This window comes from Tupaia chinensis, unplaced genomic scaffold (assembly GCF_000334495.1).
Source record: "Tupaia chinensis unplaced genomic scaffold, TupChi_1.0 Scaffold000248_2, whole genome shotgun sequence".
Lineage (NCBI taxonomy): Eukaryota > Metazoa > Chordata > Mammalia > Scandentia > Tupaiidae > Tupaia > Tupaia belangeri.
Window position 1 is genome coordinate 2,990,915 of NW_006159727.1, and position 16,965 is coordinate 3,007,879.

At 37.1% G+C, this 16,965-nt stretch overlaps 1 protein-coding gene across 1 annotated transcript in view; it reads left to right on the forward strand.

The window, feature by feature from the left end:
* RPGR (retinitis pigmentosa GTPase regulator) overlaps positions 1–3,049 on the forward strand; it is a 52,271-nt gene extending 49,222 nt beyond the window's left edge. Inside the window, 1 exon segment of the mRNA XM_014587948.2 lies at positions 2,309–3,049. Within this exon segment, the coding sequence (XP_014443434.1) occupies positions 2,309–2,515 (207 nt within the window). The 3' untranslated portion in view covers positions 2,516–3,049.
* The last annotated feature ends 13,916 nt before the right edge of the window (positions 3,050–16,965 follow it).

Consider the following 16,965-nt stretch of genomic DNA (forward strand, 5'->3'; position numbering starts at 1 on the left):
GTACCAGTCAATCCAGTGGGAAAAGGAAAACCTCTTTAGGAAATAATTATTTTTTAAGAAGGGGTATCATGGTCTGATGAGACCCTGGAGAAGGTACTCCTTTCTTTCTCTCTTGTGCATGGGCATATACTATATGTCTATCATGAACAAAATAAAATAAACTTTCAAAACCTCATGCATCATACATTTGAATATTTTCTTTCCTTTTAAAACTCTGATAAACTTTTTTATTCTGTCACATATGTGTCTTAATATCACTTTCATATTTTTCATGTCTAAAGTGATTTTCTGGGTAATTTCAGGACTTCCATTAATTTTATAGTTTCTCTCCAGCTGTGACTACTCTGCTATTTAACCTTTATATTGCATTTTAATTTCAGTGATTATATTTTTCACATTTTTAAGTGAAGTTTTTATTTTTTTCCAAATCTGTTCTCTAAAAAAATAGTACTTGTTTTATGCACATGCTTTATTCTAGTGCTTTAAATAATTTAAATAATTTAGTCATACTTATTTTATATCTGTATATAACAGTTCCAATGTCAGACATCTTTAGGAGCCTAAATCTACAGATGGCTTCGGCTGACTTGCTACTGGTGTCTTGTTTCCATGTGTGTTTTGAAATTTGGATTTTGAGTTCATATTCAACTAGGAAATTTTTGTAGAAATCCTACAAGGCTTAGATTAGGGTGATTCCTTTCACAGAGAATTTGTATTAGCTTCTGTTAACTCTGAAATGGCTAAAGAACCATTTTAGGCCATTTTCTCAGTTAAGGGTTGCCCAGCCACACTGGTCATGTAAATATGAATTCCAAACTCACATTAGCAAAGTATTTTTCTCCTTCACTCAAACACCAGGCCAGGATATTTTGTTATCTTACAATTTTTATAGGCGGACTAACATTAAGGACAAGTCCTTAGAGGGTGCTCACATCATGTAAGGATCTCAGTTCCAATTTTCCACATTCTGTGAGACCAAATTTATTTAACCTCAGGTTCTAGGCTAGGAGATCAACAAATGCCATTTCGGCGTATTCACTAACTTCTGAGTGAACCTGCCCCTTTACTTTTTGGCCCATAGGTATTTACCTTTGTTTCCTATGAGATTACATTCATATTAGAAAATTATATTTTTTATAAAGTATCTCTTGACATTTTATAGTGGCAGATTTTTTTCAAAATATTTAGCAGGTACAGAGTTCCCGCATTTTAATCCATGGACTCTTTTGGACTTTTGGGATTACCACTTTTTACTCTAGCTCCGCCATTCTCTAAGGCTAAAGGTGAACTATTTTTGTTAGCATCATTTTGATTCCTGAAAGAGTCATGTCCTCACCTGGATTTTGTTTCCTGTTTTTTGTCTCTAGCACTTTGTCACAACCTTTATTTCTGTTGTAACTCTCTAAGAATCCTATTTTCACTCTGGCTAAATCCTCAAAGAGCCAAAATCAAGTGAAACTTTTGTTACCATTTTACTTGATCTCTCCTACATGTGACCCATTGGGCCACTTCCTTCTTTCTTGACCTGATTTTTGAATTGCTTCATTTTCTCAATTATACTCATACAAACCTTGGTCCTTAGTGCTAGTTCCTCTTCCTCTACCTGACTTTCATGCTTTACTCTGCCTCAATTGTTTTCTTTATCTTCACTTTTCTGCCTATCTGGAACCCCTGGGTTGTTGGGACTACTTTCATATCTCCATCTATTATCTATGTTCTGCATATCTTCATCCTTTGCCTTCCCTGGGCAGCAGTTCTGTAGATTCAGCTACCTTCTTGGACCACAGGGCTCACAATGCCTTCAGGTAGCAGCACTGGTGTTTGGCTAGAAGTTGTGGTCTACAGGAATAGGGAGATATGTCCTTCTCTGGAATATGACCATAGAAATTATCAGAAGTCGAGGATACCCTGAGAATCACAGACATTCCCCCAAAATGACCCATCCTTGTTATATGTAGAAGTTACATTAAATAATACCTTAATTTTCATCTTTTTTCCTGTTATAACTCAACAAAGTGAAATACTAAACTTGTTCTTCAACGAATGATGATAAGGTATTACTAAGATGTTGATGGTATTTAAAGTTAGACCCAGAAACGTCTTGTTTTAGGGTAGAATCATGACTGCATTTTCGTAAAAGGAAAAAGACTGATGAATGCTATGAATGTACCATTATACATGTGGTGCCTTGTAAAGATGGGATAAAATCATGAAAATACTTGTTGAAAAGAATATGACCTATATACTGCTAAGTATTTCACTTACTGAAACAAATTCTTTTTGTTCGTTTTTTGTATTTTTTCCCTAGATTTTCCTCTTTAAAAGACTGTGATGGACAAATCAGAAAAGCATACAGAATAGTAGTAAGCCACTCCCAGAGATAAAACCAATAGGAGATCAAATAGCTTTTAAAAATGATAAGAAAGATGCCAACCAGAACCACATGGGGCAAAACCATCGGGATCCTCGACGACCACCAGATGTGGACAGGTCAAAATCTTGTACAATACTATAAAAACATAATTTGTTTCTGTGGTCATCAATCACATTGCAATTTATACTTGAAAAAAAATTATAACTTCTGAAGGAAAGTGTCTGATAGTAGATATTTAAAGATATAAGTTAATGTATTTTATTTTGTTTGAACAGTTCGACCGGTTCTGATATTTATTTAATATTTTAACATCAGTTTTAAAATACGTGTATCTCAAACTCACTCTCCTTCAAGTGTTGTGGCCTTAACTGTTCAGTGTTGCAATAAGAAATATATTTTTTTATGTGAAAATTGAATTTAAGATATTTCATAGTTTGTACTCCACAATTTTACTTCTTTATAATTTCATAAGGCAATATTTACAACCTCATGCCATTGTAACAGTTTTTCATGAATTTACAATTTTTAAAAACTGAAGTAAAATTGTTTAAAATGAACATATTTTAATAAACTCTATCCAGTCATTTCCACTGTTAAAATGGATGGGTGCAAATTAAGTTCAGAGGTACTTTGAGTTATCAGTTGATAAAATGGGGGCAGAAAGAAATATCTCATTTTAAAATATCAAAGGATGCAAAATGCATTTACCCCTGACTAAAGAAATTATCAGTATGACTGTGTAAAAATACACCTTTGTGGAGAAACAGTGTTGACATTTCTTTGCATCCCAATCTTTTCTTTAGGGAGATGACTTGGCATAAAACATGACCAATCATGTGTTATGATCAGGAGCATTTGACCATGCCCCAGATCGTCACCACAGGAGAACCAAACACAGCCAGGCTTCTCATTTCAGCTGTCTGCAGCACTGACAGTGGTAACCACGTTTGGCTCAGGCACACAGTGCTTTGCCACAAAGAATGGGAAAGATAAGGCTGTTAAGTCTGCTCTGATGGAAATACTGCTTTCCTTTGCTCTCAGGAACTACTTATTCCATGGAGCAGACTATCTTTATTTTCCCCATTCCACCTTATGAAGAAAAGATTTTACTCTTCAGTCACAGAGACAACTACTGCCCCACTTAAAACAAAGGAAAAGAAAACTCCGTATTTGTGTTTCATATATAAGGGCTGTTCTTATAATGTTAGTCCAGAGTAGATTTGATTTTTAAATCACAAACAAAATAGTCTTCTGTGTAAATATTATATTACTTAGTAGGATTCTAATTGTGTTAAAGGTAAATGTAATAAAAAAATGTTGACTATTGTCACTATAGTACTAGTACAGTATTGCAAAAATACCAAAATGTAAACTATAGGAACCAAGTGGAAGTAAATCTCTTAAATGGTACTAAGACATGCCAGTTGTAGTAGGCAGAATTCTGAGATGGTCCCCAAGGCTCCTGCCTGCTTGTGCCACATACCCTAAATAATCTCTTCTCCTTTGAGTGTTGGTGGGGCCAGTTAATATGACATATGTCACTCCCTTGCTTAGGCTATATTAGATAGAAAAATGAAAGATTTTGGAAATGTAATAATTCCTGGTCAGTTGACTTTAAGCAAAATGTAGATAATCCCAGATGGCTCTGACCTAATCAGCTGAGCCCTTTCAAAGGGGCTCTACAGGTCTGAGACAGAAGAAGTCAGAGATTCAAAGCAACAGAAATGCCCTCATGTTGGCTTTGAAAAAGCCAGCTGCCATATTTATGGAGAAGGTCACGTGCCAGGGAGTTGGAGACAGCCTATAGATTCTGAGGCCTTCAGTCCTACAACTGCAAGCATCTGAATTCTGCCAACAACCAGTGAGCCTGGAAGAGGACCCCAATCCTCAGATTAGACCTCAGCCCTAACCAACTCCTTGCTTACAGCTTTGTGAGACCCTGAGTAGACCCAGTTGAGCAAGGCCCAGACTCCTTACTTTTCATGAGATAATAACTACATGTAGTTTTAAGCCACTGAGTTTATAGTAATTATACAGCAGTAAAAACTAGTACCAGTTGTATTATGGGGAAGGACCTCCCTACATGATGGCTTCCTTCATCAAAGCCAGCAAAAGAAGTCTATAGAGTGCTAGCAAGAGAGATCAGTTTTAGGAAACGGCCATGGAAGTGACATCCTGTCAACTTTGCCATATTCTATTGATTAGAAGCAAGTCACAGGTCCCACCCCAACTCAAGGGAAGGGGATGACACAAGGGCATGAACACCAGGAGGATCATGGCTGGTAATTCAAAAGGAGAAAGGGCCAGATTAGATAGTAAATAAATTAAATAGTTTTTAATCTAACAGTTTAGTTCCAAAGGAGGGATTTAAGTTCAAACAGTAGGAAGAGGCGCATGAGACAAACCTTATCAAACTGAAAAAATATCACTCAGAGGAATTTACATATTTTGATAAGGTAGTTTGTTTAGACTTATCAACACCAAGAGTCAATTTTAATGGTTAAGAGTAAATACTTCTGTAAAAAAAAAAGTTATAAAAATATCCAGCCATCTGCCCTTGCACTATGAATGCCTGTATTATGTTTCTTTTCTAAACTTGGTTTTATATCTGGCTTTTACATTGAAGAAATACTTACTGAATACATCCTACATGCCAGATGTTACATCAGAAGCTAAGAAAACAAAGTCACAGTTATATGGGAATAAAATGAAGAAAACTGTGTATGACTTTGATAATCAGTTGGATATACTAAGGCAGTTTAAAACCCTAGGTTTCTTAATTGGATGGAAAGGAAATGAGTGTATACTAAACTTAATGCAGTAAAAATACTAAGCTAACATATTTAAAAGCTCTTTAAAAAAGGGAGAAGAGATTTCGGGCACTGTGATGAAGTGGTAGTGTAGTACTCTGGCAGTCTTAGAAGCCATGTGAAATATTAGGGTTTGGTTCCTGGATCAGCCAGTACATGGTGGTACACACATACCTGTACTCCTGCCTGGGGAGACTGGGGAGGATCTTTGCAAGACTCCTGTGAGGATCTCTCTCTCTCTCTCTCTCTCTCTCTCTCTCTCTCTCTCTCTTTCCTCGCTCCTCTTTCTCTCATGAAAGAAACTTGAAAATACAGAAATGATCATTGATAGAATTTAACATAGCAATAAGTTTATACTACTCACAAAAATAAAAAGTTGATTTACTGATAACTGTATAGCTTTGCAAAAAATTAAATGGGACTAGCTGGTGGTGTGGTGGTTAAGGCAACTGAATCTCACATGGTTGATTGTGTGGTTCGAGTCCTGGACCCAACAGTTTGCAAGATATGCCAGGCACTTGTGTGTGTATGCCAGAGGAGGGAGAGATGGAGGAGAAGGGATTGTGGCATGACCATTCCCCATGGGGAGTGCTTTGTCACTCTCCCTCTCTCTGTCTCTGTCCAGCAAGCACACATGCCTCTGGCAAATTTAAAACAAAAAAGTTAAGTGATTTAATCTCAAAGGAATCTTATCTTTTTCATTAATTCCTCTTTCCTCTCGATAATTATATTGCTTTAGACTTCCATTTTTTTTATTTTAAATTTATTTTACAGTCACTCACTATATTTCATTACAGCATACAAAATTAGTTTTCCCATTCAGAATACACTAAATAGACCCTGTTCACTTGAACATTAAATAATCATTGATATTGTTCAGATTATATCATGGATTAAATGTTAAGCAGATTTTTTTTTGATTTTTTTTGTAATGTCAGGAATGATATGATTTTTAAGGTCTTATAAAAGAGCATGCAAATCCATGTCAAAATTAAAGATAAAAGAAAATTTGATAGTCATAAAGACCACTTTAAAAAAGTACCACAAACTGTGTGACTTAAAACAAAAAATACTTGGGGCCTGCCTACAGGTGGCATGGCATTTAAGGTGCTGGACTCACAAATGGCCAACCATGGTTCAAGTACTGGACCTAGAGGCTTAAAAATCATGCCAGGTATGCATGTGTGCATGCCCAAAATCCTGAGAGGAGAACGGATTGTAGTATGGCCACCTCTGGGGAATGATTTCTCAGTTTCCCTCTCACTGTCTCTGTATCTCTCCAGCAAGCACCTATGCCCTATGGCTCAACCCTAAAAAATAATAATAATAAGATAAAATAAAAGATATGTTTTGTCTTCTAGTTCTAGAGGCCAGAAATCTGAAACTAAGGGGTTGGCAGGGCTGTGCTTCCTCTGAGAGTACCAGGGAAGGGTCTCTTCAGGTCTCTATCCTATCTTTTGTTACTCTTGGGCATCCTTTGGCTTGCAGGTGCATCACTCCACTCCTTTGTCTTCACATGGCACTCTCCCTACGTGTTTGCTTATCATCTTCCTGTTTATATCTTTCTGTGTGTCCAAATTTCCCCTTTGTATAAAGACACCAGTCATATTGGATTAGAGCCCACCCTAGTTGCTTCATTTTAGCTGTAAAGACTCTAATTCCAAATAAGATCACATTCTGAGATACTGGGGGTTCAGGATTTCAACATATTTGGGGGAGGGGAGAGGACATAATTCCACCTATAACAGTGCTTCCTTCAGTATGAAACCTACAGATTATGCTAACAATACCTCAGCCATGTGTAGTACTTAGTCTTAAATTCTTACTCTCACTGTCATAAAATGTAAAGACTCCTGCTAAATCCTGGATCTTTAATAATGTCTCCCCTGAAGATACTTTGTGATATTAAAACTCTCTTTTAATCTATTACCATTACATCAAAGCAGGAATTGTAGCAGGGTTACTTTTTGCAGGATCCTAGACACAGTGGGCAAGTATTAAGTATTAAATTACCAAATAAATGATTATATTTATAGCTTCCAAGTTTGGACAAGGATTTGCTTTGTACGGTAGTGTCTTTGGGTGAATCAGTACACAGTGTGTTCATGATGGAAACATTCATTCAGTATGCTGTCGTGATACACAGTGATTGAAGGTAAAAAATAAATAAATTCCCACACATACATTGTAAGGTTAAACTCAGCACTTTAAGACATTTACCATATGGTTCATTGCAGTACAGTTCTCCTAATCATAGGCTATTATAAATCCAGAGAGGGAAAACAATCTCCTTCCATGCACAGAAAAGACTGTCTCCTCCAAAAGAAGCAGTGAACACCATCAGAAGCAGCTGAAGGGGAAAATGTGGCTAACTGATGTTATAATCATCAGGCTTGACAACAGAAATGAAGCCAAGGCTATTGTCACAGACCTCTACCCACAGGAGACCCAAGTGGCAATGGAATTAGAGACAAAAGTCAGAATAATTATTTGGGGACAAAACCAGGCTGAAAATTAGAGACAAAAGTCAGAATAATTATTTGGGAATAAAACCAGGCTGATTTCTTTACTATGTTCCTGAACTTCAATTAAGAGATTTTCTACTCTGATTTTGTGAAACTACCAAAATTGAAGGTATTTCTATACTTAAAATTGCTTTTGCCAGGATATATGATTTAAAGATTTTCCAGCTGATAGTAATTCTTTTAAAAGCTTAGAGGATCTTGTAGACAAATATTAAAAAAAAAAATTACTATAGGGCACATGTACACTCTGTAGAGAGAGGGAGAAAGACGGAAAGTAAGAACCATCCCCACCCCCCCTCCACCAGAAGGCATGAACACACTACTATCCATTCTCTCCCATTCTCATGGAATTTAGGCATGCACACACCCATCTGGCATGTTTTTCAAGTTGCTGGGTCCAAGACTCGATGCCACAGCCAGCCATGTGAGATCTAGCTTCTACACCACCTGCTGGCCCTAGTCAGAATTTTTAAATGTGTTTTGACTTTTTTACTTTGTAAGAATATGAAATTAGTAAGTGGAAACAGGAGACAAATCAGAACATTGAAAAAAATCTTCATCTTGGACCAGCAGATGGCTTGTGGTTAGTTGATGCACTGGACTCCCACATGGCTAACCCTGGTTCAAGTCCCAGCCCTGGTGGCTTGCTTTCTCACTTTCCCACTGTCTGTCTCTTGCTGGTGAGCACACATGTCCTATAGAAAATTAAAAAGATAATAATAAATATGGGGCTGGCAAGTGACATGGTGGTTAAGGGCGCTGGACTCCTCCCACATGGCCGACCATGGTTCAAGTCTCGGACCTGGTGGCTTGCTTTCTCACTTCCTCTCTCTTTCTGTCTCTCTCTGATCAAACTGGAAAATAACAATGATAATAATAATAAATAAAGTTAAATAAAATAATTCTTAAAAAAATGAATGAATAAAGTTAATAAAATAATTATTTTAAAAAGATAATAAAATTAAATAATTCTTTTTCAAAAAAATCTTCATCTTAGGAATGAGGGGCTACTTCATTGAATTGAATACCAAATGCATTTTAATCAGAGGTCATATAACTGTTTTCATGGGGCTAGGCAGGTAAGCGTACTGGATCTGCTATGACTGTTCTACCTGGTTATTGCTGTGCTTCCCAACCCTGGGCTCAGATTCCTTGATCCTCGACTATTTAAGAAAAATGTGGAAACATGGGTTTTTATAGAGACAGCTCAACCGTGTGTGTGTGTGTGTATGTGTATGTGTGTGTGTACATGTGGCATGTCTGTGTGTGTGTGTCTGTGTGTGTGTGTGTGTGTGTGTGTGTAAACTTAGAAAGGACCAAACCATAACTGCAGGCCAAATTTGGCCCGCTAGGGACAAGTTGTGACCTCTGTTTTCCACCAAGTACATTATTTTGGCAAGAGAAATTAGTTTACAAAGAAAACATATTGAAATAAAAAGGCCCTGGATTTGTCTCAGTTGTAATCTTCTTTAATTTGATCTCAGATTTTAAGTAGAAGATGAGAGTTAAAGAGTAGCTAGAAAAGTGATCATTATACTAAGGTAATTTAATTTTTTTTGCATAGAAATGCTGCTAAACCTTCTGAGCAGTGTGGAGAGTTGGGGGGAAGGCAGAGGTAGTCCAGCTGTACTGAGTGCAGTAAAGAGGTGTTTCTGTGGGAAGAAGCTACAATTTGATTAAGATACAACAGAGTAAAGGCTTTTGATAAGCAGTGTGTCCAACAGTTGTGACTGGTGACTAATTTGGCATAGTGTTAAATCTCTGGAAACATCAGGAAACATTATTCTAATCCTAAAATCACTTACTAAAGCTATGACAGAAAACCCTCTCTGGCCAGGGCAAGCTTCATTCCCAAAGAGTTCCACTTGCTTTCATTTTCATCTGGTATTTAACACAAACATTTGCAATAAGAAAGATGTCTTAAGCAGTAGTCAACTGGAGAGCTGTATATAACCTTAGGTGATGTGTAATTGACTACTAGTTATTTTTATATTTTTACTTAAGAAATATCTGATTTAATGGTAAAAATATGTCCAAAGGTAGACAATTTTTTATATTTTTACTTAAGAAATATCTGATTTAAAGGTAAAAATATGTCCCATGGTAGACAATTTTAATATTCTAGAAAATCTTTTGAGTTTTCTCAGAAGCAGTCTGTCCAAGGAATTTGTTCAGAACTTGTCAAAATACTAGTACCTACTTTAGAAGTTTTTACAGATTTTTTCCCTGTGGGTGTGAAGGTTATTATAACGGAATATTTTTCTATTGTAATGTTTTTAGTCTACAGTTACTTAAAAATCTTTGCAACTGTGAGTATAGGAACATTTGAGTTCATATTTATAGATAGTACATCTACTATCTTGCCATCAGATTTATATTGATTCCTTAATTACAGTTATTTAATTTACTGCATATTGTAATTAGGAATTATGAAAATTATATAAAAGTTTAAATCAATTTGAGAAAACTTTAAGCATCAAATGGATCTGTAAGTTGATTTCCTTAGTAATTAGTAGATTATATAAGACTTCAGAAATTTTACTCTATATATTAATTCCATTTTTGGAAAATAACTTGTTGCTTTAAGAATCTTTTTATTATGAAATATTTCAAATATGCAGAAAAATAGAAGATTAATATAATAAACACTTAGGAACCCATCACGTAGATTTAAGCCACTTATACTTTGCCATGTTTGTCTTATGTGTTAGCCAAACATCCTGATATTCCTATCCTAAATACATCAAGATGCAGTTCTAAAAATGGCATTCTTTACATTTTTGTATATAACCATAATGCAAGTATCTCACTTAACAAAGTTAATGCTTATTATCTTTTTTCTTTTTTTGGTTTTTTTTTTTGGAGAGGTTTTTGCTATAGAGCGTGTGTGCTTGCCAGAAAGACAAAGACAGAGAGACAGAAAGTGAAAAAATCACACACACACACACACACACACCCAAGGAGGATGGCCATGCCGTAATCCTTCTCCTCCATCCTCTTCTCGGGATCTTGGGCATGCACGCACACACACCCAGCGTGAGTTAAGCCACTGGGTCTGGGACTCAAACTGCAGTTGACTACATGGGAGTCCAGTGACATAGCCATTACGCCAACTGCTGGTCCCAATGCTTATTTTCTAATGTCATCTGCTATCTAATCTCATATTCAAATTTCCCTTGTTCTAAAAATGTCTTTTACAAGATGGTTCTTCTAAATTAGGAATCATTCAAGCTTCACGTGTTGCATTAGGTTGTTCTGTCTCTTAAGTCTCTTTTAATCTAGGAGAGTTACCTCCTCCATATTTTCTTCATGACCTTGACTTTTTACAATTGGGAAAGTGATCTTATAAAATGTACTCATATGCATTCCAAAGCAAGTTTCTAGTCTTCTGGTAATTTCTAATAAATGGTTCAAACCATACTTTTACTGGGAACATGTAGAAAAGTTGGACAAAAGTGTGTGTATATATATATATATATTTTTTTTAAACTTTTGAAAGTATGAGAGTGCTACCAAGATGATAAAGAATTATGGGACCAAAATTTCAGAGAGGAAGAAAGCCCAAATAGGTGTGCCTGGTATGTGGGCTGATTTTCACCAAAGGTACATTAGTTGCTTATGAAGTTTAACATTTTTTGGGTCAGCAGGTGGTGTGGTGGTTAAGGCACTGGACTCCCACATAGATGACCGTGGTTTGAGTCCCGTACCTGGTGTTTTGCTTTCTCACTTTCCCTCTCTCTATCTCTCTCTGGCGAGTGCATGTACCTTATAGCAAATTTAAAAATAATAATAATAAATAAAGTTGAATACATAATTCTTTTTAAAAAGTTTGATATTTTTAAAGAGTTAATACAAAGGAGTAGTGAGTATTTTAGTAGAAAAAAAGAAAGCTATAAAAAGAACAAAATAAATTCTAGAACTAAATACAAACAGTGAAATTAAGTTATCAAAGGTGGGTCTATTAATAGATTGATAGAATTAGTAAACCAAAGATAGTGCTGAAGAAAATATTTAGAATTTAGCACAACATGAAAAAATTATGCAAAATTTAGATAAGTGTAAATAGTATTACATTTGTAATACTATGACAAAGTAAATTTGTAATTAAAATCCCAAAAGGAGAAGAGAGAATGGAATAGAAGCAGTGTTTGCAGAAATATATTCTGAATATTCCTAAATGAAAGATAACACTTCAGGGTCAGCAGATGCTGTGGAGATTAAGGCAGCTCAATCCCACATGGCCAACTGCAGGATTCGAGTCCCAAACCTGACAGCTTGAAAAAAGCACCAGGCATGTATGTGTGTGGGCTCAAAATCCTGAGAGAATGGAGATGGGACTGTGTTGTGGCCATGCCCCCTGGTACATGCTGTCTCACTTTACACACACACACACACACACACACACACACCACCACCACCACCACCACCTCTGATGAGTGTACATGCCCTATGGCAAATAATAATAATAAATAATTTAAATAGAAAAAAGGGGCTAGTAGGTGGCATGGTAGTTAAAGCACTGGATTCCCACATGGCTACCACAGTCTGAGTCCTGGATGCAACAGCTCAAATCACACTGGGCACATGTGTGTGTGTGTGTGTGTGTATGTGCTCAAAGTCCTGTGAGGAGAATGGAAGAAAAGAGATTGTGACATGACCTTCCCTTCTGGGGGGCGATTTCTCGCTTTCTTTGTCTCTGTCTGTCTCCAGTGAGTGCACGTGCCCTGTAGCAAAATCCTAAAACCAAAAAAAGAATGAATAAATAATTCTTTAAAAACAAAACAAAAGATACCACTTTTACTTACTAATATGCACTGCGTTCATGCTGAGAAACACCATATTGTGCATTGTAAAGATGTACAGTGATCAAATGTAAGTAAAAAATTAAAAAATGATACACCCCAAAGATTCAAGAATCACATCTAACTCCTAAAAGGAAAAATACTAAACTACGCCAATTCATTTAATAATAAAAGACCTTAACAGTTTGAAGAGTCTGGTGCCATTTCTGATGTTTGTTGACAGTTTTAAGCCCACTCCTCCCTGTTTTCTGCCGTACCATGGCATGAGCTGATAAGAAAACACAGGTGCACCCTCCTTTTGGTTCCAGCTGGAAGTTCAAACCACACAAGCCTCAGCCTGCATGTGGGAAACTATCCCAGCCTCCGCCCCTCACCACTGTAAAAATCCCAAGCCAGTCTTTTTTTCCTATTTTCCCAAGCCATTTTTAGACCAGCTTGGGGAACATGCCCTGCTCTCTCCAGTAAGCATTTTCCCAGTAAGGCTCATTCGTCTGGTTGTGTGTGCCACATCATCAATCTTGACCTCAGAAGTAAATCTTATTGCAATGGCCAGAGGGTCCATCTGATAGCTGTGATGTGACCACCTCATCACCAGTGATAACAATATTGAAAATAGGGGCCAGCCAGGTAGCCTGGTGGTTAAGGTAGTTAGATCCAACATGGTCCACTGTGTGATTCAAGTCCCCAACTCAGCAGCTCAAAAAACGTGTGTGTGTGTATGTGTGTCTGAAGTCCTAAGAGAATGGAAGAGAAGGAATTGCAGCATGGCCATCTTCTCTGAGGGATGATTTCTCACTTTCCCTCCCTCCCCCGTGTCTCTCCCGGTGAGCACAAGTGCCATATAACAAATAAACAAGTTATATATAGAGAGATTGATGATAGATAAAGATAGATAAATAAATAGGTAGATAGATGATAGATAGATAAATGATAGATAGAAAGATATGTAGTAGAGAGGGAGCGAGAAAGTAGTTAGGAAAAATGGCATGTTACCTGGAAAGAAACACTGTTAAGGCTAAAACTTCTCAACAGAAACAGTGAAAGTCAAAAGGTAAGGGTAATGATTGTTTAATGTGAAGAAAGAAAATAACTGCCAAATTAGAATTCTATGTCCAAAGAAAATTTGTTTCAGAAATGTAGAGACTTTAAAGACCAAAGCTTATATTTGTCACTAGCAGGCTCACACAAAAATAACACTAGATGTTTCTGTTCCCCTAAGGCAGTAGTTCTCAAACCAGACAGATTTTTCGCCCCTTCCCATCCCAGGAAACACTTGGCAGTACCTGGAAATATTTTTGGTTGTCACAAGTCATTGGTGGATTGGGATGGTAGGGGAAGGAGTATGCTTCTAGCATTTAGTGGATAGAGGCTGGGAAAGCTGCTAAACAGAACAGCCTCGGGACCAGCAGTTAGTGTAATGGCTATGTCACTGGACTTCCACGTAGTCGACCGTGGTTCGAGTCCCGGACCTGGTGGCTTAAACACGCTTGGCGCGTGTGCGTGTGTGCCCAAGATTCCGAGAGGAGAATGGAGGAGAAGGGAATTGCGGCATGGCCATCCCCCCTGGGGGGTGATTTCCTGCTTTCTGTCTCTCTGTCTCTCTCTGTCCGGTGAGCACACACACCCTATAGCAAAAATCTCTTAAAAAAAAAAAACCAATAACAAAAAAACAGAACAGCCTCAAAAACAATTCTCCATTCCAAAGTGTTAACAGTGCTGAAGTTAAACCTTGCTCTAGATAGAGAAGGAAACGCTTAAGTCACACAAAAACCTGTACTTAAATGCTTTATACCAGCTCTATTCATAATCTATACCACCTAGAAACAACCCAAATATCTTTCAACAGTGAATGGAAAGCAAACTGCATTGGGTCCATATAATGGAGTATGACTCAGCATCACCCCAGCTGTTAAGCGCTATGCAGAGAAAGCTGGATTCCCCACTGCTGAATGGGGTTCAAATCCCAGCACTGAGAGCAACTGGGGTACAAGCATGTGTGTTCATGATCCTGATGAGATGGAAGATCAGAGGGAAAAGAACTGCAGTGTGACCAGACTCTGATGGAGAATTCTCCTCTCTGTCTCATGTGCATGCATCCTCTGGCATAATAATAATAATAATAGAAGATAAATTGTTGATATGTGTAACTTGAATGAATCTTGAAAACATTATGTTAAGTGAAAGAAACCAGTCTCAATAGATTACCTACTATATGATTCCATTTTCATGACATTCTGGAAAATACAAAACTAATGGGAAACAAGTTACAAGAGGTTAAGAGTGGGAAGTTGGCGTAACTTCACAGGGACAGTATGAGGCAGTACTTTGGAGTGATAGAACTGTTCTGTGTCCTGATTTTGGTGGTGGTACATAAAACTATAAATGTGTAAAATTCATAGAACTGTAGAACTATATACCCAAAAAGGTTAACTTTATTTCATGTTAATTTTTTAAAATACAATTAAAATAGACTTTAAGATAACCCAATTTAGGAAAACGAATTATGTAGACCCAAAATAATGTGGTCTAACAAACAAACTTGATCTGCAGATGAAATATGAGTTATCTCAAGAGTAATGGTTCTTAGCCAGGCCTATAAAATACAAAAAGCTTATAAATATAATTGCCAATGTTTCACCTAATTCAAATTTGCTAGGGTTAAAACTAGTCTTTTTGGCCATATGTCCTATAAAGTAGTCTCCTACATAATTCTGATAAAACACAGAGTGGAAAATAACTTATCTGAATTTAAGAATAGTATTACTCACAAGCAAGCTTCTAGTAATAATTAGCAGAAATGTGTAGGTTATTTTCTCTGAAACACACTGGTTGTATCAGTCTGGGTAGTTGAATCACTGTAACAAAGACACTGAAAATATCATTTGTTGAGCATGAAAAATGCTTATTTCAGGTTCACGTCATAATCCACCAAGGATGAGTGGATGACCTTGCTCCACACAACCACTCAGGGACTTCAGCTTCTATCATCTGGTGGCTTTGGCATTCTCTTTGAACCTTAGCATTCTCTAAGCCTGAAAGTGGCACATAGCACTTCTGCTCGCATTCCATTTTCATTCAGTGACATAGACCCAACTTCCGGCAAGAGAAATTGTAGAAATCTAGGCTGTGTGCCTAGAAAAAGAAGAGAACTGCCACAATTGAATATACTTATTCCATGTGCCAATGCAGAGCAAATTCATGTGCTTTTGCCAAGAACTGAATGAGAGAGTATGGAATACTTATTTCATCATTTTTTTAATTTAAAACTAATTTCTAAAATATGATTCAAACAGGGCCAGTATGATTCAAACTGGTGTAGCAGTTACTTCGCTGGACTACCACATGTCTGACTGCAGTCTGAGTACCAAACCCAGTGACTTGAAACGCATGCAGGGTGCTTGTGCATGCATGCCCAAGATCCCAGGAGGAGAGTAGGGGAGAAGAAATTGTGGCATGGCCATTTTCCCTGGGGGGGGGATGATTTCTCACTTTCCCTCTCACTGTCTCTGTTTGTCTCTGTCTCCAGTGAGCACATATGCCCTAAGACAAAAACCTCTAATATTAAATTAATTAATTAATTAAATATGATATAAACAACATAAAACAGTCAAGTTTCCAAAGCATAGCTGTATTGTGTGATTTTCCTCTAATTTGATCTTGTGTTCTTTGGAGATATTAAAAGAAAAACTTCAGACAATTTAGTGTTTAGTTGATAAAAAAAATTAAAAAAAAAAAACACAAGATTCAACTCTGAGACTCTGGAATGATTTCTAAGGGACTCTGGGTAGCCTCATAGTTGAGTACATTTATATTCCAGAAAAGGAAGGTGATATATACAGGAACAGGAAAGTGACACACAGAAACAGAAATGAGGGAATGAGGTAGAGAAATAATTGGACTGCTTACAGTTTGATGCTTGCCTGCATTAACACAGGTTAAAGGGTAAGCTTTCTGTGATTGAAGTGTGCCTACTGTGATTGGTTGTAACTTAGCAACTCGGTAAGAAAGTAGTTTTCCAATTGAGGTCACAATTTGCTACAGAAACTAAAGCAGAAGTACAGAGGCTTTCTCAGGCCAATGTAGTTTAAGAAAGAAGAACTATATATTCTAACCTTGACAGGGCTCCAGGGGAGATGATTGTGGATGTTTACAGTATGATTTTCATGGGATACTTCTTTGCTCTGGCAGATGGCCTAATACTTAAGTGTCCAACATACCAGGTGTCTCTGTCTCACAGAAAAAACTGAGATGCAGATGCTATTGTGGCTCTTGCCTGGCCTATATCCAGTCAATTTCTACCAAGAGCTGCTCTCTAAGAGAGCTGTCACCCCCAAAGTTCAATTTTGGTGTATCGGTCACATGAGACACAGAGAAGGCAGCTCATCAAAATTCATAGAATATCAGAAGCAGTGCATTACTTACAGATCTCAGAGAGGAGAAGACAACATAGTTTG